At 39.6% G+C, this 22,950-nt stretch overlaps 1 protein-coding gene across 2 annotated transcripts in view; it reads left to right on the top strand.

Annotated features, from left to right (window-relative positions):
• The window catches only part of GAK (cyclin G associated kinase), a 68,040-nt gene that overhangs the window by 22,662 nt on the left and 22,428 nt on the right, over positions 1–22,950 (top strand). The window contains exons 8-21 of one of the 2 annotated variants that reach the window (XM_050328959.1): positions 406–541; positions 1,176–1,288; positions 1,850–1,961; positions 3,383–3,506; positions 8,243–8,292; positions 8,379–8,527; positions 11,936–12,058; positions 13,741–13,874; positions 15,081–15,275; positions 15,824–15,941; positions 18,251–18,330; positions 18,985–19,178; positions 20,730–20,888; positions 22,346–22,813. In XM_050328959.1, the coding sequence (XP_050184916.1) occupies positions 406–541; positions 1,176–1,288; positions 1,850–1,961; positions 3,383–3,506; positions 8,243–8,292; positions 8,379–8,527; positions 11,936–12,058; positions 13,741–13,874; positions 15,081–15,275; positions 15,824–15,941; positions 18,251–18,330; positions 18,985–19,178; positions 20,730–20,888; positions 22,346–22,813 (2,155 nt within the window). The remainder of the gene's footprint in view (positions 1–405; positions 542–1,175; positions 1,289–1,849; positions 1,962–3,382; positions 3,507–8,242; positions 8,293–8,378; positions 8,528–11,935; positions 12,059–13,740; positions 13,875–15,080; positions 15,276–15,823; positions 15,942–18,250; positions 18,331–18,984; positions 19,179–20,729; positions 20,889–22,345; positions 22,814–22,950) is intronic. The other variant, XM_050328960.1, reaches the window with a different exon arrangement.

Consider the following 22,950-nt stretch of genomic DNA (forward strand, 5'->3'; position numbering starts at 1 on the left):
TCATTGTTGCAAGACTACTTAATTTGTATACTGTGAAATTCATAAAATGGATTTCTTGTAATGACTTTTAGCTGATTTTTAAAAAAAAGGCAGGAATACTTTTCCCAAGTAGCAAATGATAGGACAAGAGGAGATGACCTCAAGTTGTGTGAGGGGGGCCTTTAGATTGGATGTTAGGAAAAATTTCTTCACTGGAAGAGTTTTGAGGCTTTGGAACAGGCTGTCTAGGGAACTGGTTGAGTCGTCGTCCCTGGAGGTATTTGTAAGATGTGTGGCACTGAGGGACATGGTTTAGTGGTGGACAGGCAGTGCTGAGTTAATGTTTGAACTCGACGACCATAAAGGTCTTTTCCAGCTTAAATGACTCCATCATTCCATGCGGTATTTCTGTGTTTATCTCGGTAGGCTCTGGGCTGTGTCCTGTACTTGCTGTGCTTTAGGCAACACCCGTTCGAAGATGGAGCTAAACTTCGCATAGTCAATGGGAAATATGTGATCCCACAAAATGACACCCGCTATTCTGTGTTTCATGATCTCATCCGTAAGTTCACAATGTTATTTAATTTGGTGTCTTTATGGATATTAATGGATATATTAATTTGGTGTCTTTATGTTATTACTGACAGTGTTGTATTACTGATGGTTGAATGTTATTCACGTGATGGTGACAAAGGTGAACTGCAACAAGTTCTTGTTGTCGTAATAATTTTAATCCATTATCAAAAACATAAGGATGTGAAACTTGCTTTTTTAGTTCTGTTGCCTCTCTTCTTAGGATCTGAATTAATGCATAGGAACAATTAGTGTTTTGGTTTGGTTTCTTTGAACTTGCTTTAAAAAATTCTCTTTTCTTTAAATTTCAAATACTTTACTGGAAACTTTAGTTACAGTTCCAGAAATGTGCCCAAATCCAATAGTATTAGACACAAAGTTACTTTTGTGGTTCTTCATTAACTGATGCTGTAGTGTATTCTTTGAAATATTATTAATCCTAAGGAGTGTTGTTGGTTTCTCATGGATATCTGTTATAAGAATGATATTTAGACATGGATTTAGCAGTTGCTCCATCCTGTTCACATGGTTGCTTCTTGCACTGTTATGCACTGAAGAAATTAATATCAACTGGGAGAAAGGCCCTGAAGAACTTACTGCATTGTCTGAATCTCCTTTTGTAGGCTCCACTTTGAAGGTGAACCCAGAGGAGAGGCTGTCAATCACTGAACTTGTGAACCAGCTGCAGGAGATTGCAGCAGCTAGGAATGTCAATCCTAAATCCCCCATCACAGAGGTAAAGATGTCTCATAGGAATATTATTGATTAGGTTTCCTTTCTGCCCTCTCTTCTCCAGTGAATGTGCATTTATTAACAGATTTCAGAGCAGGTCCCCTGTTCCTTAGTCTTTTGAAAAATTCACACTAATTTCATTTGAAATTCAGTTGAATTGATCTGTACCACTTGCAGGATCTTTGAAAGTGTGGCTTTTAAAGCACAGAGACATTAAAGGAAACCAGTTGTCATTCTTATTATTGAAAAACTTTTCATCCTCTTGGTTTATTCTTTAGTTATGCTAGTGCTGTTTGACTTGCTGTGTTTAATCATAATTAAATTGCACAGATAAATCTGGTATGTGAAGGCTCTGCCTATACTAACTTGAAACCCACTTAGATGTCTCCTGCCCAGTGCATAATTTGCACAACACTGGAAGTGAGTCAGTTAGCGTGCCTTAACCTCCTGGCTTTCTCCTGAGGTTCAGTTGGCTTGTTCTCACCAAGTAAAAAGTAATTTACAAGTCATTACAAGCTGGCCAAATTAGCAAGAAAATACTCACAGTGAGCATTAATCTCCTCAGCTGCTGGAACAAAACGGAGGCTATGGAAACAACGCTCAGCCTCGGACATCTGTGACCTCTGTTTCACAGAGCTCCAAGCCCGCAGGACAGCTCAACAACATGTACAATGCAGGTATGTGCAGAAGGAGGCGTCATCTTAGTGTGAAGACAGGTGCATATCTTCCATATAGGAGAAAAAAAAAAAAATCATTTGTGGGTTTGAGATGCCTTGCCCTGGTACTCTGCCATCAATCTCCTTTTCTCTCATGCCCAGAAAAGACTTTTGACCCCCTGTGGTATTTTGAAGTGTATCTGACAGTGATCGTAGTCTAAAGATGTTTAGTTTTGTCACTTCCAAAAAATTCGTGTCTGACTGCCTCAAAGGGAAAAAGCAGCAGCCTAAATCCAGTTTGTTGGTTATCCAGTCGGCATTTTCAGAAATAGCCATAGCTGGTACTGCCACGAGCTCAGCTAATTGTGGGAGCACTGTGCAGAAAGGACTTCAGGACACCTGAAGTTGCACCACAGGACATCAGTGTGTGGAGGAGGAGTTGTTGTAGTTCCATCTGAGATAGCACATAGGTTGGACTAACAAAGCTAAATTAAATCAACCAAAACACATCTCCAAAATGACACAGTTAAAAGCTTACATACCCATTCTGTAAAAATGGGTATTCCAGAGTACATGCAGTTGAAAATGCTTAAATAGTAAAGAAACAAGAAGCTTGACAGGCTTATTTACATCTAAGTTCTTATTGTTCTTTCTGCACCCATATTAACTATCATATATAAATAGGGAACACTCCAATTAATGTAGACGGTATCAAGGGAATATTTCATACTGTATTCAAATTTTCTTCTAGTTTGATATTTCTTCCATGATATTAATTATGCTGAACTGTCAGTGAGACAAAATTTATTAATTTTACAGGGGAAATTTTAAAATTGGATAATATTTATTGTAGTAATGTGATGTAGTAGTAGTGTATGTTAATTTCTGTGGAAGAATCTAGCTTCTAAATGTAATTGTAATCAAAAGTCAGTCTGGTCATCTGTTTTGTGCAAGAATGGCTACTGTTTGTTGCATACATTTGTATTAAAAGGGATACTGTGCTGCAGTGCTGTGCTATCTGGGATGCTGTGCTTAAAAAGTAATGTAAATGCTACCTGCTTTTGAAGCCCTGCATTAAAATGCATCTACTGGAGATGATTGAGTAGATCTGCTAATAATAAGCTGCACTCTAAGAAACTGATACTAAAAAAAAGGCAATATTTTCCTGCATTGACAATATGAAACGGATGCCTTACTTTCAGAAATTTTTTATTTTGTTTTCTAATAAATACAAACAGCAGATTAAACAATGTCTTAAGCACTTCCTGTCTGCATAGGTCATAGTGAAGGAGAACTTTAGAACTGTGAGCCTTACAGGAAGGTTTAGCCTATATAGCCTATATATGTGTATTCACTTGCAGCTTTATGGGCAACGTACTTTAAGTCTTATCCTGGAATGGGCCCCATAATGAAGTACAATTATTTTTATTCGACTACTCTAGGCCTGACCGTTGCGGAATGTGACCAGACTTATGGAGGGTTCTTTGATATTCTGAGGGGTGGAACAGAGCGATTTTTCACTAATATTAAGGATACATCTTCTAAAGTTATCCAGTCTGTGGCCAAGTGAGTAAAAAAAAATAAATAAAAATTTAAAAACTGTTCTGGTAAGAGTTCTAACTGAAGGCTCAGGAGCTTACTTCAGAAATGATAAATTCAGCATACTTTTCCAAGTTTGAGCTTGAATATCTGGTAGCCAGCCCCTGAGATTTTATGAATGATATTTAAACAAAAGTTACTTTAGCAGTCATATACTTGAATTGAGAATGTTGCAGTAAAAGCCTGTCTGTAAGTACTGCTTACCCTACTTGCCCTATTTTTAAATCCTGAAAGCTTGTGAGAGAGAAGCAAGTGGGTGCTGGAGCATGGCAGAGAGGTATGGAATAGGACTATCATGATTCAGAATGAATGAATGGACTTAGTGCCTTTTGTTAGTAAGAGAGGAAGAGAGAAAGATGGAATGGTGAAAGCTACAAATCAAGGGAGTGGATCTGAGGGGGAAGAAAACCTGCAGGGGAATAGTAAATAAGCAGTTCAGTTTTCAGGTAGAATCCTGTGCCTTCAGGGCGGTGTGAGGAAATCTGCACTGTTTGTCTCCTTTGCCCTGCAGTGCCTGGATGGATGCTCTCCTGTTTAGATGTGTATGTTTTCAGATTCCTAGTGTGTGATTATTTTTTTTAATCAGATTTTCAGCCCCACTTCAAATGTTTCTAGATCTATGATCAATATTAATCAATCTGTATGATTTATACATTTTTCTCATGATAAAACTTAATGCAGCGTTAAAGGGTTTTCTTAGTTCCAGAAGGAACAGGTGAGTCACTACTGAATACTAGGTCTGAAGTAGAGCTTCATAAGAAATACTGAACCTTGTTCCTCACTGTAGGCTTTGTGCCCCTTTAACTGGGTTACTAACTGGGATACTGCTTGTGAAGTCTATTGCTTGCTTACACAAGTTCCACACAGAAACTGAAAAAACCCACACGGCAAGCAATAGTCAGTGCCTTGTGCTCTTGTCTCCACATGACTTTCTGGGTTGTTGGACCTCCATCACTTAGTTATGTTTGAAGAAGTTTCCTCTTCCTGCTCTTGCAAGTGATTTCTTCCTTAAAGGCTACTGGAAATTTAATAATTTTTTTGAACTTGGTGTTGTGCCGATTTCCCCTTTTCTAATGGTGGATTAGGACTGTGTCAACTTGTCTTCTCAATATGGAATGGCTTATGCTGTGCCTACACCTTATTTTTATTTATGTTACCTAGCAGATGTGTGGAGTTTTTTGCTTTGTTTCCATAGTAAGTGTAGCGTGCAAGGAAGAAAACAGTAGCTGTGTATCCACCCACATCTGCAGAGCTCATCTAGCAACTTATGAAGTATTGGACAGTGAGTGCTTGCTGTCTGGAAAGATTCTGTTCAGTTCTTGTGCTCTTCTGTACAGTTGTTTAGGTTATGGTGACTGCCCAAAATAAGTCTTTTAACTGTCTTACTTTTAAAGTTAGAGTGCTGCTTGTCAGTTGCTGATTAGTGTTCTGTGTGTGAGCAGACTAGCTTAGTGCATGGCAGGTGGAAATTACTAAGTATTAGTCAAAGAAAAACTCACTACTTTTATCCCTTGCTTTTTCTAATTGCAGAAAGTCATGTGTGGGTATTTTCTAGAATTGAGTATATTGCAAATGTAACTGTTTGACCTTGTTTTGGTTGGTGGCACTTAATGGGCGGGGAGTACTGTCATATCCAAATGAGATCAATGACCACAGACCTTTTCCAGCTAATGGGGGATAGAGCACTTGGCATGGGCTGTGGTGGATTGACAGAGGATTGTCAGACAGGATTTTATGTTCCAAGATTCATCATGAGGAGATCAGTCCCTCACAGGTGTTTTGGGCTAGGTTGGTTGACTAGGAAGAGTAGGAGGGTTTATACTGAAGTGATTCTTGAACATCTGACAGAACATGTGGGACTGTCAGAGTCTTTTAAGTTCTCCACTATCTTTTTTGTGTAGGACCCTCTGTCTTCATACAACTACATTTCTGGTTTGCTGCGTTATCTAAGTGAAGTTAGTGATTGGGTTGAGGAATGGAGAAAAAAAGGAAGGAATATGCCAAGTATGTCGTTATGCTAGTGAGAACCAATTACTTCAATACTTACTTTCCAGCTAATATTTAATCAGTACTGAAAAAAGGAACTCTCCCCACTTGTAATCTGCCAATATTCTTTAGCAGGCCCTAGTTCTGTAATTTTCATTCCTTGATAAGCCTGTCATGTGTTTTTAATCCTAACTGCATTTAACATTAACATATTAACATTAACTGAAATGGCAAAACATGAATTAACATGACCAATGCTTAATGTTCTGTAGGATATAAGGTAGAGTCAAGCCCTTTAGCATTCAATACTTACTCTGCTGCTGAAAGTTCCAGGATTGGGCTTGTGCATTCTTAAACTATGTATCAATCAAGCAGAATTGTTAATGCTTTGTTTGCATCTACTGCAGGGCGTGTCTCTTTCTGTCATGGTCATTCTCTGTTTTACAAGCTTGTCTTGTGGCTACAGCTGATACAATCAGTGATGTGAGAATACCTCTTCTACTGTTGCAGTGCTTGACTGCCTTTCCAAAACTCTTCAGCCAACACAAGTAGCAGATATTCTGCACCAATTAAAATGTCTCTTCCTTGTCACGCATCTTTACCACCAGGCTTAGGCACTCCTTGTATCGGAGTCTACCGTCTCGTTAGGTAGGGGCTCTCCTTCCTGCTGATGATTGCTTTTATGAATAGTGGAGTTACTTCCTTTGTCTGCAGACAGACTTTATTACACTTGTGTGTTTCTTTCTTGTGAAGCTTCTGTGCCCTTAACGAGCTTTGATGCTCATTGAGGTCTGCATCCACTCAGTTTACAAATGCCCTGCCAAAAAAACATAGCTAAATGTTTAAAGCAAATTGAGTGTACCTTTAGGAAATTCACAGATGATACCAAGTTGTGGGGGAGTGTCAGTCTGCTGGAGTATAGGAGGGCTCCGCAGAGGGACCTGGACAGACTGGGCACTTGGGCTGATTCCAACGGGATGAGGTTCAACAAGGTCAAGTTTTGGGTCCTACACTTTGACCACAACAACCCCCTGCAGCACTACAGGCTGGGCACAGAGTGGCTGGAGAGCAGCCAGATGGAAAGGGATCTGGGGGTTCTAATTGACAGGAGGCTGAACTTGAGCCAGAGTGTGCCCAGGTGGCCAAGAAGGCCAATGGCATCCTGGCCTGGATCAGGAACAGTGTGGCAGCAGGAGCAGGGCAGTGATCCTTGCCCTGTACTCAGCACTGGTGAGGCCACACCTGGAGTGCTGTGTTCAGCTCTGGGCCCCTCAGTTCAGGAAGGACATGGAGGGGCTGGAGCAGGTCCAGAGAAGAGCAACCAGGCTGGTGAAGGGACTTGAGCACAAGTCCTGTGAGGAGAGGCTGAGGGAGCTGGGGTTGTTTAGTCTGGAGAAGAGGAGGCTCAGGGGAGACCTTATTGCTCTCTACAACTACCTGAAAGGAAATTGGAGCAAGGTGGGGGTCAGTCTCTTCTCCCAGACAACCAACAATAGGACAAGAGGGCACAGTCTTAAGCCGTGCCAAGCTGTGGCAGGGGAAGTTTAGATTAGACATTAGGAAGAAATTCTTTACAGAGAGTGTAAAGACATGGGAATGGGCTGCCCAGGGAGGAGTTGGATTCACTGTCCCTGGAAGTATTTAAGAAGAGACTGGATGGGACACTTAGTTCTGTGGTCTGGTAGGCAAGATAGTGTTAGGTCAAAGATAGGACTTGATGATCTCAGAGGTCTTTTCCAACCTATTGATTCTGTGATTCTGTGAAAGAGGTGAGTAATGACTAATGCCTGGTTCACTGTGGGAGTTTCAGAAGTGAATTTTTTGAGAAATGATTCAAATGAGGAAAGAGATTCAGGTACCCTCAATGTTGAGGAACACATAAAGGGTGCAGGAGGCTCAGTGTGCAGCTGCAGTGGAAGCTGCAGGCTGAGCTCTGGGTAGGAGCTCAAGGCAAGAGACCAGGAATTGTTGACCTTTGCATGACAAGGGCACAGGGAGTTGTCAGTCACTGAGACACAGCAGAAGCTGCTGACCCCCCAGACTTTCACGTGCATAGACTGTGAGGGTCTTAAAGCCCAGGAGTTCCTTTGTTCAGGGTCTATCCTCAAAGGCACCAGCTCGAGCTGTGAGTCTGTTGCTGCACCATGATTAAATTACTTAATTTAAGTCTGAGACTCTGCTGTGGGAAACCTGGGGTTGATCCAGTGAGGAAACCTGTCTGACTGTGTGAGTGTGGGGTGTATGGGGAGTCAAGCAGGGCACCCATAGGCTCACTGAGCCACCCACTGTGAAGGGGCAGGGATAGTTTGGTGGTGGGATTGTGACTGTCAGAGTGCTCCTGAATGGTCAGACAGGAAAGTTTCCCTAACACTGTTCATATGGAATCCAAATATTGGATAGCATGGCCATCTGTGCCAGATAGTAACATGCCAGAGTTAAGTAGTTTTAAACTTCGAAGCTTCAACTAGTAGTCTTTGTTTAAGCATTGTGATATTCTTCATTAAATGTTAATGCTTCCTCATTAGGCTTTCAAATTGATACCCTATAGTGAATTTTTATCACTAAGAGCAGGGGCTAGAGGAGTTAGTTAAACATTAAAGGCTTCTCTACAAATGTCATCTCTGTGGTCATGAATGTGTCTTGAGAGACCTGGTTTTTAAAATTATGGCTTGAATTATTATATTTCCCAATACTAACTCCAATGTGTTCTGTTTCAGTTATGCAAAAGGAGACTTGGATATATCATACATCACTTCCAGAATTGCTGGTATGATAGCTATGTCTTTCTTAAGCATAACTTCTCATTGTTCTTATAATATGAGAAATGTCACCTGCTGTTTGTTCTGCCTTTAGTGATGTCCTTTCCAGCTGAAGGTGTAGAATCTGCCATCAAAAATAACATAGAAGATGTGCGGTTATGTCTGGACTCTAAACATCCTGGCCACTACGCTGTGTACAATCTCTCTCCAAGAACATACAGGGCTTCAAGATTCCATAATAGGGTGTGTATAGTTTTTGTGTATTTCTGTAAAAGATCTTGCAACAAAATGTCTTGATTATGCCTTCAGCTTTTTATTGTGAAATATGTTCAAGGAGGCTAATCAAAAACGCAACGAAAGAATAAGTGTAAACACAAGGTCAAAGAGTTAACTTATATTCTGCTTATCTTTGCTTTAAATCCAGACTTAACCGCTTACAGACTAATCTTTTTCTCTTACTGAAGTCCACTTTTACTAGGCTAGTGATATCTTTGAAAACATGTCCAGATACCTTACATGTTTCAAATTTAAATGGGGAATACTTCATGTAGTTCAAGTCTTACTAAAATTTCAACCTCTTCTATATTCTTTATCTTTATCCTATATTTTCCTTTGTCAAGGCCATGGTGACTGATTTGCATAACCTGTTCACTGGACTTTCTCCCACTACACACCGTTTGACTCCCGTGTGGCTCAGATGACTGATGTTGGTACTGTCTTTAGTATTGTGGTAGCTTAGCTGACACTCCGTTGGCCTTTCTGGAAATTTCTCTGATACTAAAATGAAGACCTTTGCCTAATTCAGTAACAAGGCAGCGAGCACAGCTTATTAGCTGCTTAAATACTGGACTTCATTGTCTGTTCCCAAGTAAACCTCAACTGTCCTGTAAGAGGCTCAACAGTGGAGACTTTCACTGTGTGGTGGGTTGTGTCACTGGCCACATTAGACTGCACCTAAACAGTCTGTACTGATCATACCCCTTTCTCACAATACTATCTGCCTGGAAGAGAGTCTAGAACTCTTTCATTTTTTACAGGAACCTCCTTTTGGGCCTTGTTCTGCAGGGCCATCCTTGGCATTGCTTCAGCTATCACAGTGGGTTTAACATGTCTGGCTGAGGTACACTTAGTGTATTTGTCCTATCACTTCTTTCCTTTTGTTTCATTGTAAACTTGTCTACAAGAGTATTGTCACAGCTGAAAGAAGTCATTACTGCCTCTTTGGATTGATGCCATCAGCTGCTTTATCTGCATCTGGTTCAGTATGAGGTTCAGGCAGAGGCTGTTTAAGATGGAAGGCAAAACTTAATCATGCAGGAAACCTCCTACATGATTATTTGTAGCAGGTACCTCAAAGCAAAATGTTCAGCAATGCATTTCAGCACTAAATTGCTGAAAAGTCTTCTGAGGCTGATGTAGTGAACTGACTTATTCCTCATACTGTTAATCTCTGTTTATGGAACGATAAATTCTGTGGCTGGGAATTAGTTTATGCTGAAAATGGTTTTTAGGTTATGCAAGTTCTGAGGTGTCTGTACACTGATGTTTCTGATGTGTCAGTGCTATGAATGGTAATATAAGCACAGTTAAATCTACTAGTGATCTGAAACTGTTCTTGTCCAGGTTTATCTTTTTGACATTTTAAATTCTGACACTTTGCTTATAATGCATTGATGAAATTACGTATTCTTGGCTTCTTACTGTATGCTATCTGCACAAATTTCTTTAATCTTGGTTAAAAGCAATGGTAGTTTTGAAGTTTCCTCAGCTAGTTTTGAGTCCTGCTAGGAATAGGTTGCTCAGAGATTGTGCACTGTCTGTCACTCTGCTAATTGTCAGGACACTTTGAGCTTAAAATACAGCCAAAGAAACAGAAGGTAATGTAGTTTTGTTACATCTTTTTACATCTTGTAATAAAACTAGTCTTTGAGTAGAAAGTAAATGGTAAATCCCCTAGAAAAGACATTACTTTTTACTTTTTTGAATACACATGCTTTTCTAGGCTGTGTTCTGGTTTGAAGTGCAGTGCACAGTGTGGTTCTTTCACTGTGTCATGGTTAAACCCCAGCCAGCAAACAAGCCCCATGAGGCTGCTTGCTCACTCCTCACTGGTAGGATGGGAGAGAGAATCAGAAGCATGAGAGTCAAAACCCCTGGGCTGAGATACAGTTTAACAGATAAAGCAAAAACTGCAGATGCAAGCAAAGCAAAACAAGGAATTCATTCACCACTTCCCATGGGCAGGCAGGTGCTCAGCCATCTCTAGGAAAGCAGGGCTTGGTTACTTGGGAAGACAAACTCTATCACTCCGAATGTTCCCCCTTTCCTTTTTTCTGCCCCGGCTTTATATGCTGAGCATGATGTCCTATGGCATGGAATATTCCTTTGGTCAGTTGGGGCCAGCTGTCCTGGCTGTGTTGCCTCCCAGCTTCTTGTGCACCCCCAGCTGCTCGCTGGTGAGGTGATGTGAGGGGCAGAAAAGGCCTTGACTGCATAAACATGGCCCAGCAGTAACAAAAACATCCCTGTGTTACCAGTACTGTTTCTAGCACAAAGCTAAAACACATTAGTGTTTTAGCCTCATTTAGTTACTACAAAAAAAAAAAACCAGCACACTGCCATTGTAATATTTGGGATGTAGTGAAGCCCACATTTGAGATGTACTGAGTCCTGTGGTGAGCAGGGATATAAAGGCCTTCTTGTCTTAGCTTTTATTTGTTCATTGGCAACTTTGCATAAACTTTCATTAACAAAGGAACGTTCTATTTAAATCTCTTGCAAAGCGATGCTTTCTGAAACTGCCTTTTTTTTGAAATTGAAATACTAGAGTACAGTGAAGTGTTGTAGAAGACTTGTGTGTCAGCCTTTTTTCCTGTGCTTGGTACGAAACCAGTATTTTGTGATAATCAGGTCAGGTAATTCATCTCAGAGTAACCCTCGGACTCTTTATCTGGGTAGGAAAACATCTTGCTGATAGGAAAACTTGGTCTTTGACACAAGGCAATTGCAGTTGAGATTAAAAACAAATAGGAAAATCTTGCTTTGTAAGTTGCTGCCTTGGTCCTGAATGTATCTGCTCGTTAAGTGTTGCAAGTGCACCAAGGACCAGCTTTCATATACTGCATCCTTAGTGGACAGTTGATTTTAAGGGTTTAGGGTCTTAGTTGTGAAGCTGATTATTTGATAATGTTTTGTAGCACTAATTACAGAAGGAATATTACTTAACCACTGGAGATCTTTGAATAAAGGACAAATATAAAAATAAGGCTTGTCTTTTTATAGTTGGAATTTTTTTGGGGTTTTTTTTGCCTATGTGCAAAAATACGTTTTGCCTAAGTGTATGTGTACAACAGTTGAAAGCTGTTTTGCTTGATTCCTTGCTCTAAGAATATTTCAGATAGTAATTTGAATTGTTGATACTTCTAGTGCAGCAGATTTGTGGACAGGACTGGAGTTTTATTGCACTTCATCCTATAAAGTGGTGTTTACACTGTGTGAGACTACTTTTCTTGAGCACCTTGCTTCATTTCAACGTGAAGGTGGCATTAAAGTGTAAAATTGCCTCTTATGTACACAACTTATGCTATGCAAATGTAGAGACTGTGATCTCGTTTCTCACATCTACTGTCTCTCTCTTCTCTCTCATTGCAGGTTTCTGAATGTGGCTGGCCAGCAAGACGAGCACCAAATCTTCAGAATCTTTATAGCATATGCAAGAACATGCACTTGTGGCTGAAACAAGACCAGAAAAATGTTTGCATTGTGCACTGCCTTGTAAGGAATTGGATTAAGTCTGAGATGTTTTGTTCAATAGAGCTTTAAATTGTGATTAAGAGTGCTAGTATCTGTTTAGTCTGTGACTCTTACTGGCTTTCTCTACTGGGGGCAATTCCTTCCTGCTACGTCTCTAGGAAAGTTACTTGCATCAATTTTCTCCTTAGGGAGATGAGTAGGGTAATGTAGCCCTTACTTACTTGCATGTAGTGTACAGGAGGCATTAAGGCAAAGCAAACTTTTGGAAAAAAAAAACCTGCTCTACTGTTTCAGTGGGTTTTTTTGACTTGCAAGTGCCAGATGGATGTACACTGCATTTCCCTCTACTGTCCATTTAGAATGTAATCTGTAACCACAGAATTTCAGGAGGTGACTGTGAGATATTTGGTTAACTTGCTTCTGCTGGCAGCAGATTGCTCCATAAGGCACTGGTCTCTAAAGTATTGTTAACCTTGGTATAACCCAAAAAAGCAATAAAACCCTCTATAGAGCCATATTGTGTCAAACATGGGGATGGGAGGAATAAATTTAAAGAAGAATTACTCTGCTCAAAATTTGAGAATACGAGGTTACTCTGATGTTTGCGTGAAGGAATTGCACGCGAAATTTTGACATTCTTAATTTTGCAGTAAAAAACAGAGACATGAGCATTGTGACAATGCTTGCAATGCTGCTGGAAAGCCCTCAGAACCTGTCCTTTGATACAATACAGCAGTCCATAGGGAATATCACTATTGGAGTCAAAAAGAGAATTTGTTAATCTGATGAACCATACTTGTGTGTTTTGCAAGGAAAAAAATCAGTTAATGTCAGCTACTGAAAACCGATGTAACTTTCAGTGAGGTTAGGCTTCTAATTCTGTTTTAATGTGATACTTCTGGTTGCTTAGAATCACATGATTGGTGGTCTAGTGGGTAAGAAGCAGATGTAATGAATTGACACCAGTTTTTGTAACATCTTTCCGATCAGGTGTTTTGTTTAAGGTACCTAACTCATTCCTTTTCCTCAGTTCTGAGGGAAACACTTGCATATTCGTTGGCTGCATGACACAGACGTGATGTGAAAAGCATACACCAGAAACGAATGATAAAAGTTCTGTTCCATGCTGCCAGCAAAAAAAACCTTGAAGTCCTGTTCTGTCAGCCCTTACCTCTTTCAAATCTTTTGTCTCTTTTAATACAGGGATGAATCTGGGATATGTACGTAGACGTGATTCCAGCAGAAAGAGGTTCAGTGTTTTAGCCTCCTTCTCTTAGTTTCGTGGCGAGCTATTAATCTCTGTCTGTTTTAGACAGAAGACCAGAGTTTAGTGTAATTTAGTTCTGCATTTTTGTACTTCTCTTATAGTAGAAGTCCATGGTTGTCAGCCAAAAGTGGCACTGAACTGGGGTTTCAGACAGCAGCCAGGAAGCAAACTGTAAAAAAGGGTGTTACTGACAGTAAGATAGTGTTATGCTAAAGTAATTTTTCATATTTCAGCAAGCAGATAATATGTAGTACCTTTAGCATTGTGTGGAAATTAAATGAAAACCTTTCACATCCAGATACAAACTTCAAATCTGGTGATGGCCCTAGACATTGGACTCCATAATGTTATATAAGGAGACAGCATGTTCTTCAGTAACTTGGATAATGCTTTTTCCACTAGGTTTAATAACAAAGTAACTCTTTTTTTTTTTTAGGATGGAAGAGCAGCGTCTGCTGTTGTAGTTTGTTCCTTTCTGTGCTTCTGTCGTCTCTTCACTACTGCTGAAGCTGCAGTTTATATGTTCAGTATGAAACGCTGTCCACCTGGCATTTGGCCTTCTCATAAAAGGTACTGTCAGGTACTGTTGAAGCCAGAGGTTACTCAGTTTTTAATGTGGTACAGGATGCTTTTTAGAAAGATAAATTATTTCAATAAGGTCTCTGTTTGAACATGTGTTTTTCCAAGTATTTTGCTGTATCATGAATGGAGAAATTCCGAATCCTAGTTTTGTGATCCTGTAAGTTACTCATGATGTTCTTATCAGAAGTGGTTCAAGTGTGACTGGTAGTGAAGAAGTGTTAGGAATGAAAACAAGGGTATGCAGAGTTTTGAATGCTTTCTTGAGTATAAATCCTCTACCACGTGTGACTTATTCCATGTTGCCTAGTTTATTACAACAGGTTTTATTGCATCAGAGCACTGAAGTTCTGTGGCAATACCAAGAATTATTTCTGTTAATTGGGTAAGAATGCCTAGTGCTTTTTAAAGGAATGCCTGCAGAGGTGACTTGGATATACTTTGACAAATGTTTTCAACTAATTGTTTGATTTAATTTGATAGACCTTATAACAGTAAAATCTCAGTAGGAAATAACACTGGTAGTAAGGGTATTTCCTACCAGAAGCATTAGATTTTGAAGGGTGAGAAGTAAAGTATTAATTCAGTATAAATGACAGATTGTGCTGTTGTACAGATTTACTTTAAGTGTATTTAAAGGGCTCTCTACAAGCTAATTTATATTAATGAGGACAAATTTAAGGCCTTTAGGAAGATTTGAGTGATCCATAATGTGCAATATATGAAATAAGTAGTTCTTGCACTTTAGTGTTTAAGACCTTTGGAAAGAGTGGCTAGTTTGTTTTACAAGTGAGTAGATGTAAAGCTACAGACCTAAAGCAGTGACTGGAGCTGTCTGAAATGTGGGACACAGGTGCAGATGAGTTCATGTACAAGGCTGGGCAGTATATTTTTCTTTTGTGACGCAGCCATCAGGCTTCTGTACAGAAACTGTGTTGCTGTCCCTAAAGTGAGAGGCTGGCCATGGTTGATAAATATTTCTCTGTGTTTCTATTTAATTTTTCTTTTGTGACACTCTGTAACAGATTTGAAAATGTGTTTCCTGGAAGTGGTGTTAAGTGTTTCCAGTATTTTACTGTTAACACTCATCACTACTTAGTGGCTGTATAAGAACAGGAATAACTCACCTCAATATGTGTTCACCCATTTTATAGAATTTTGTTCTCTGACTAAACGAGTACCTTCTGCTTTTATTAGATACATTGAATACATGTGTGACATGATGGCTGAAGAACCCATTATTCCTCACAGCAAGCCCATCCTCATCAGATCAATTGTCATGACTCCTGTTCCTCTTTTCAGTAAGCAGCGTAATGGCTGCAGACCTTTTTGTGAAGTTTACGTGGGAGATGAGAGAGTAACCACTACCTCCCAGGAGTATGACAAAATGAAGTAAGTATAGGTTATAACTTGCACTGAAACAGCATGTTATTTTTTTCTAGACTCCATTTTAGCTCATCTTGAAAGGTAAATCGTGGGGAAGAGAATGTTGTTGTTGTAGCAGCTTGGATCTGGTCTTGCAGGACAGCAGGGGTGGTGGTGGAGTGGCACAGTGGACACTGCAAGGCAGAAGAGAGCAAGGCTCTCTTCTCCATGTGATGTAAAACTAGGAACATTGATCCCTGAGGTACAGGTACATGCACTGAACAGAGAATCATGTCTCGGTCATGGATACTGTAACGATTCCCCAGGCGTGGTAGCTGTAAGGTGACTGCTTCTTAGCCCCTGTACAGCTCTGGTGTCTGGATGGGAATTGCAAATGGTACTGGCAATGCCAGGTGTAGGTAATCAAAGACAGGAAAAGAGACAGAATACCCAAGTCCTTCTAACTTTCTAGCTACTGAAGGCCTTTTGAGAAAGTAGACTAAGCGTAAGGTAATACATTCTTTTTTAAGGTTTTTTTAAACTAAATTAACTGTTACGTGGTTTTTTTTCTTTAGGGAGTTTAAAATTGAAGATGGGAAAGCAGTAATTCCACTAGGTATAACAGTCCAAGGAGATGTTCTCATTGTGATCTATCATGCCAGGTCAACTCTAGGAGGGCGACTACAAGCCAAGGTAATGAAAAATTTAAGAGCCTACATGACGACTTTCTTCTTTTTTTTGTAGTTTTGTATCCTGCTAATAATCTACTAAGTACCTCACTTTATTTGCTCTTCTTTGTTCAGAGAAACACATGAGGCTTTCATACACTTGTGAATTCAGCTTTTCAAGTCTTCTGAGTATGTCCATTCTTAATGCTGTACATGTAGATACTTTGAGCCTTTCTGGAAGTTACTTCAGTAGTGATAATTAGTCTATTTGCATGGAAAGCCTCTAGCCATTTTTTTTTTTTGAGGCTGTGACTGTTATCTCCCAAGTTGCACAACAAACCAGAGCCTTTCAACTCTGTGCACACAAAGTGCAAATAAAGGAAAAATATCACTCAGTAGGAAATTGGAGCTCCAGGGACTGCCTGTAAAAAATAGGCCAGAAAAACCAGTGTGGTTTTGTGCCCTATTTCTAAAGCCAGGTTCAGTTTTTATATCTGATTTTCTTACTTGTCTTTGTTCTAATAGAGAGAATGCATATTTCCTTCTTTAATTCAACTATGGATGCAAATGTATTGCAAGATCACAAAAAACTTGCTAATGAGGCCTGTCTTCAAATTTTTTTAAAAAAGAGGCATGTTCTTTTTTCTCCAGATAAGTAGCCCAAATTAAGCTTGGAAATTTAGCCAGACAATTCTTCAGACAGTTTCTATACATATGGGACAAACATGCATATTCATACATAATCTGCTACTACTGAAATAGATTGTTTTCCCCATGTTTTTTCTACTTTGGGAACAGGAAGGTGAGTATCAAGTCTTGTCACGTTGCAGAGGTTAAACCAGGTCCTCCAGAACACGTTAGAACTGAAGACCCAAGTGAAATGATTCATTAATGCATACCATAACTATGGTATGGTTCAAGGTCATCAGGAAAAAGGCTGATAACTGACAAAATTCGGCTAAGGTTGGGTAGACTCACTTTCATTGATGACTGGCTTTGTTTCATGGGGTTTCTCTGGCATTTATTCACTGATAGGAAAAGACTAGAATTGTCTCTTCCATCTGATTTAACATGTGGCACATCAACAGTGTTGTGAGATTTGATGGAACAATATGCAGTGTGTCCTTAGTTTTGCATGCTCTAAATTGCCACCTGAAGCTCTCTGCGGAACTCTTACAGAGGTCAACCACTGCATTTCAAGATTGCATTTTAAGTGTCTAGAGCTGGGCATTGTGAATGTCTTCTACTTCCTCACAGACAATTTTGGAGAGGGTTTATTTTGTCTTGTAGGAAATGTCTTGCACAGCAAGGGATTAAGAAAATGTATTTAATAGGATGTTCAGGTCATCATATGTCATTCAGGGTAGGCATGGATGGATCAAAGAAGGTCTCTCCAGTATGTCCATGTCTCTCTTTACTGAGGACCTTAGCACTGAACACAGGACTACAAATTACTGGTGCTGAATAGAGGGGAAAGATCACCTCCTTCAGCCTTCTTTCAGTGCTTTGCCTATTACTTGCTTTCTGATTATGATGTTCAGTAAATGCTCATTTACAATAAAAGCTTTCATAATTCCATTTTCTGGACTATTACTCTATGACTTCTTTGTAAGGACTGGCAAGACTATTTCACGTGTGTTGAAACTAAAACTAGGGAACAAATATGTTCTGGATTTTTCAGTGAGCTGTAATTCGGATTTGTGCAAGACCAGGAGCTGCATGAATCTTCTGTAGTAACATTTTCTGGATGCTCACATTCTGATGGGAAAGTAGTTTTTCTGTCAACAGAAGAAAGAGTTGAGAAAGTTAAGTGGTTAAAATAAGTCAGCTCAGAAAAGGCCTAAAACTCTGTCTGGAATAAGGGCTGACTTGAGATCTTGCAGAGAAGATATGTTTGCATGCCTTATGAAGTGTTCTTTTAAATGTGCTACATTAAAACTGTTTTAAGTCAACGACTTTTTATGTGACATGTATTTCTTAATTAGTGTATCACAAAGTGGGTTTTTCTGAGTATATGTTATTCAGAAAAGTACCAAAGGTCATGCTGTTTCAGCCTCCAGTACAGGATCTGTAAATACACAAAACATTGATAGTCTGTTTTGAGGTTAGTGATGGGGTGTATCTGACTGAAGGTGTTTTGATTTGTTAGTGTTAGTAATAGATCTACTTATGGTCATCTCAAACAATGAGTAGACATGGAATTAAATGGAATTTGTAGCAAAGCAAACACTTTAAAATATTTTAATGCTGAAAATACTTTGCATTATATTCAAGGCAGAACACTGTACTGTACTTGGGTTTATACCATTTTCCTATATTTCTTGTTTTCAACAGATGGCTTCAATGAAGATGTTTCAGATTCAGTTCCACACTGGTTTTGTGCCTCGAAATGCCACTACAGTGAAATTTGCCAAGTATGTTGATACCTTTTTGTAGGAGACTAAAGGAAGTTTTCTTTGAAACTGTCTAAGCTGCTAAAAATCAACATATAGGAGGGGGAAGAAATACAGTCAATGTAGGAAGTAGATGACTTTGATTGCAATAAGATTCTTTTATCTTCTCACCTCAAGAAAACTAAAGGTTTTGTTCATGTTACAACAAAAATCGTGTACAAAAATACCACATGTTTAACATGTATGGGAAAAGTAAACAAATACAGCATGTTTTAAGTCTAATACTAAGTCTAGTGGTAAAGGCGCGGCGCTATCACCGCCGAGACCCGGGTTCGATTCCCGGTCAGGGCCACTCCCGGGCAGGTGGGGCTCGTTAGCCCTTAAAGGCAACCCACCTACGTCCTAAGGACCTCGCTGTCACCGTCCAAGCTCGCTTGGCCCCGGCAGATGAACCTTAGGATTAAAGGGTGGGCTCAGTTCCGCGCACACTGTGTCTCACCTAAAAAATCCAATGCGCAGGCTGGAAGGTGTAAAGACCTTCCCCGGATCTTCGCTCGCGAAGACTGGCCATTATTATTATTATTACTAATTGCTTTGAACTTCTGTTTTGTACTGCAGTAGATCTAATCCAGTTTGCCGTCAGCATCACGCATCTACTTTTATGTGTCTTTACAGGTATGATCTGGATGCCTGTGACATACAAGAAAAGTATCCTGATTTATTTCAAGTCAATCTGGAAGTAGAGGTGGAGCCCAGAGACAGGCCTAGCTGTGAACAGCCACCATGGGAGAATATGAATATAAAGGGACTGAATCCCAAGATCCTCTTCTCCACCCGAGAGGAACAACAAGAGATTTTATCAAAATTTGGTAATGAATGCCTTGAAAAACTAGAGAACGTGATGAAGTTTCCAGTGTTTCCAGTGTTTGAGGGTTTTGCTTAGTTTCTGATGTTCCATAAAGTGAAATAAATTTAGAAGGGTTTTTTTTTGGTTAGTATCATTGAAAGTGCACGTTGTGTGAAGAAGCTTAAATTATCCTCTAGTAATGGGTTATAATTATTCTTCCTTCTACTGTGGCTACATTTGCTTGCTTTAAAGCTATGAATATGCAATTTGCAGGATTTTAGCAATGAAATTGTGGTACTCAGGATTTCTAGGCAAGATCTCTTGAAAGAGCTTTATTTGGCTAAAATGGCACCAGTATAATTTCACTTAAAATTATCTGTGCATTCCTCACAAATGTTCTTAACTATAAAAATGTTTTTATCAGCATTGGCATAGCCAAGTAATGTAATTCAGTTCCTCAACTTTTCCTAATATGTTCCAGTGGACTTTTTATTTTAATACTACATATTCAGTGCTTCATCTGCAGGTGCCTGCATTACTTCTATTTAACTTAGTTTAATCCTACTGTAAACACAACTCCCAGTGAAGTTAGAGTGTTTCATTGATCATGAGGATCTGTAAAAATTCCTCTTATTTTCTTAATTCACTTCCATTTTCTGGATGGATAAATAGAATGTAAGCATTTCAAGTTACACTGAAAGAATTTCTTAAAGTTGATGGGAAGGAAATAACGTAAAAGCAAGTGCTGTGAACTGGTTTTATAAACTTGCCTTATTAAAACTGAATTTACTTCATTAGTTTTTCATTTATGTTTTTTGAGGCAAACTTTTTTTTCAGCATCTCTAAACTACAACTGAGAATGAGGAAGGAGGGTGAAAAAGTGCTCTACTAGTTTTGTATTCAGATTTAGACCAGAAGCTTTCTCCTAAGCATTCATCCATTCTTTTCAAAGAGTGGATGAATACTGATTTATTTAGGGAGTCTTCTCAATTTGCCTTAAGAAAACCTCATTTTTGAGAGATCATTTAGCAGTAACTCTGCCTGACTCAATCCTACAGAAGAGTTACTTAATATCTGATCTCAGTAACGTAAGATATATAAGAAGCATTTAATAGCAGCACACAAATGTAATACTTAACCCCTTTGTGCTATTTCTTGACAACTCCATTTTATTCTCTGGCTTTATACTCTGAGTTTTTTTCTACAGCTGCATTTGCTTATTTTCTGTTGTTTTGTCTCTTATTGCAGATACTATTCAAGTTTCTGCATGTCTTAGGGAATGGTTGGTACAAGTGAAGTGTTAGTTACGTTTTCTTTCAAATGTAAATAGAATGCTTGAGTGTTTTGCCACGAGTCTTATTTAATGTCCTAGTTGAAAACAAGGCCTTTACCAGTTTTTTCAGGTGAAACAAATTTAATAATGCTAATTTCAAGGGCGAGAGTGTGGGCAGGAATTTGCCTTTGCAGAGTGATACTTGCAGACAGCGGTCAGTCTGCAAGCCAAGTATCAGCTGCTATGATGAGGATTGAGAAGTTTCTCTCTAAGGGTTCTGGCTTAAACTCTGTCTTATAGGGAAACCAGAGCTGCCTAGACAACCAGGTTCAACTGCACAATACGAAGCAGAAGCATCCCAGCTGGAGCAGTCATCAGAAAGTGCACCTACTGATACAGAATCCCCTCACAGCAGTAGTACTGATGCAAATAACTTCTTTCACTCTCTGGACTGGAAAGGTACAGGTTTCCCTCTGAGGCAACTGCTGGGTTTATATTTGTCTTGTATACCTTCCAATAAGTGCTTAAGCCTTCTTATGCAGCAAAAGTCTCTAATTCACCAGACCATGAGGAAAAGCTATTTAAAGAGTGAGCTCTGCAGACTAACCAGCGGTCATTCTGCTTTATTTGGATAAACACCAAGTAATAGTTTTTGGTGTTGAGCACAACTTAAATGCTGAGCTGAAGTTTTCTTTTCCTTGTAAAAATTTTAGCCATGAAGGTCTGCAAGGAAGCTCTGCATTCCCACAGCCCTACTGAGCCTGGAGCAGAGGAAAGAAGGTAGACTAGCCAGTGGGGTCCAGATTAGTATTTATAGATGGTGGAAAAGGAACTTTGTAGTACATGTGTAACCCCTTTTACTGGATGCTGCTGTTACCAAACAAGTTAGATTCCTTTAAGAAGGAGTCTGTGAAGCAGTGGGTGAAGATGTTGGAAAATTCTTTTAACTTTAGCATAATAGTGTATAGTCCCTATATTCTTGGTTAATGCTTAGTTTTGTACTATCTACTGTTTAGTGCAAATATCAGAGATCAGTGTGGCCTTTTGTTAGCTCCCTGCATCTGTGACTAATAAGTCTTGTGCCAGTTAATGCTTCCTTATTTACTTATATTAGTGACTAATATGTACTAATAGATGTCTTAGTTTTGAGAACATAGATAGTGTCAGAATAAAGAATGGTAAGAGAAGCGCCTCGTGACCTGACCACATATTTGAGATATTTTCAAGGAAAGACAAGTCATCATAAGATCTGGGACCATAAAAGGGAATTTTGGGAAATGAGATGTTCCCAAACAACCACCCAAGACCCTGAAAAGACCTCTACTCAGACACAAATAAGTTCACGGAAATAATTAGCATGTATGCATGTATTCATGAAATGTGGTGGATGTGTATTAATTTCATGAGTATAACCTGGTCTGTTAGGTTGCTGCTCAGGCATGCTTTGAGGAATAATCCCTATGGATCCAGCGCTGCTAATAAAGTAATGTCAGCTTTCTAATCTAGCATACCGATTGGAGAGTTTATTTCCCAGATTTCAGCGGCACTGATATTCTTGGCAAAAATGTCAGCAGCTGCTTAGGCTTTCACTGAGTGGAGCAGCAGGTACTGAGAGACCTTCTGAGCTGTAAAAAGCACAGTGATCCGAGGTGAATGTCCAAGTCAACCTCCTTTTGAAAAAATTCCTAACACCTGCATTACAGAGTGTGGCAGATATGGTAGTGAGCTGCTGCTTCGCCTGCCCTGTCCAAAGAGGTGGTAGGCAACATTTAGTTTCTTTTTCATCAGTTTTTTTTGTGAGCTCTGATTAGTTAGGGATTGGTTTCATATGATCTCGCCATGAAGGTCTGTCTCATCCTAGTCAGCAGAATAATACTGGTTATCTAAAGCTGTTGTTGTTTTTTTGTCTCTTCCAGAAGGAAAAACTCCAGAAAGTGGAATAGAGGACAGTTCATCTAAAAATGATCGTGTTCAACTATCTGATGACAGGGAGGAGAGTGATCCTTCAGATGAGGAGTTCCCTACATTTCCAGGTGAAGAAAGCACAGTAATTGTTGATGAAAAAGACTCTACTCCAGAAGGAGAGTTGCTTTTTGAAGCCAGTTTTCAAGCTCCATCTGTACCGTTACAAAAATCTGCTGAAGAGAGTGTGGACTTGCTGGGACTAGAGTCTGATATATCACCAGAACAGAAACAACCTATCTCAGAAATAAACTCTTCATCAAGTAATGCAGACTTGTTGAACAATCTCTTTGTGAGTAGTGCATCACAGGTTTCAGAAGAGCGCACTGGAGATCTCCTTGGACAAGGAACAGATTTCTTCTTCAGCAGTCAGCGTCCAACTGCTACTCAGGGTACATCTTCAGCAGCAGCTGTGTCTTCAGGTACGTGAATTTAACATCAGTACTCTTCACCCAGGCAACAAATGAAAACTGCTGCTTGCATTGTGCTCAGAAAATGAGAATCATGTACTCATACCATCACAGACAGTGAAGGCATGTTGGTCTATAGCAAGACTCTG

This window comes from Myiozetetes cayanensis, unplaced genomic scaffold (genome assembly GCF_022539395.1).
Source record: "Myiozetetes cayanensis isolate MyiCay16 unplaced genomic scaffold, myiCay2020 scf4, whole genome shotgun sequence".
Lineage (NCBI taxonomy): Eukaryota > Metazoa > Chordata > Aves > Passeriformes > Tyrannidae > Myiozetetes > Myiozetetes cayanensis.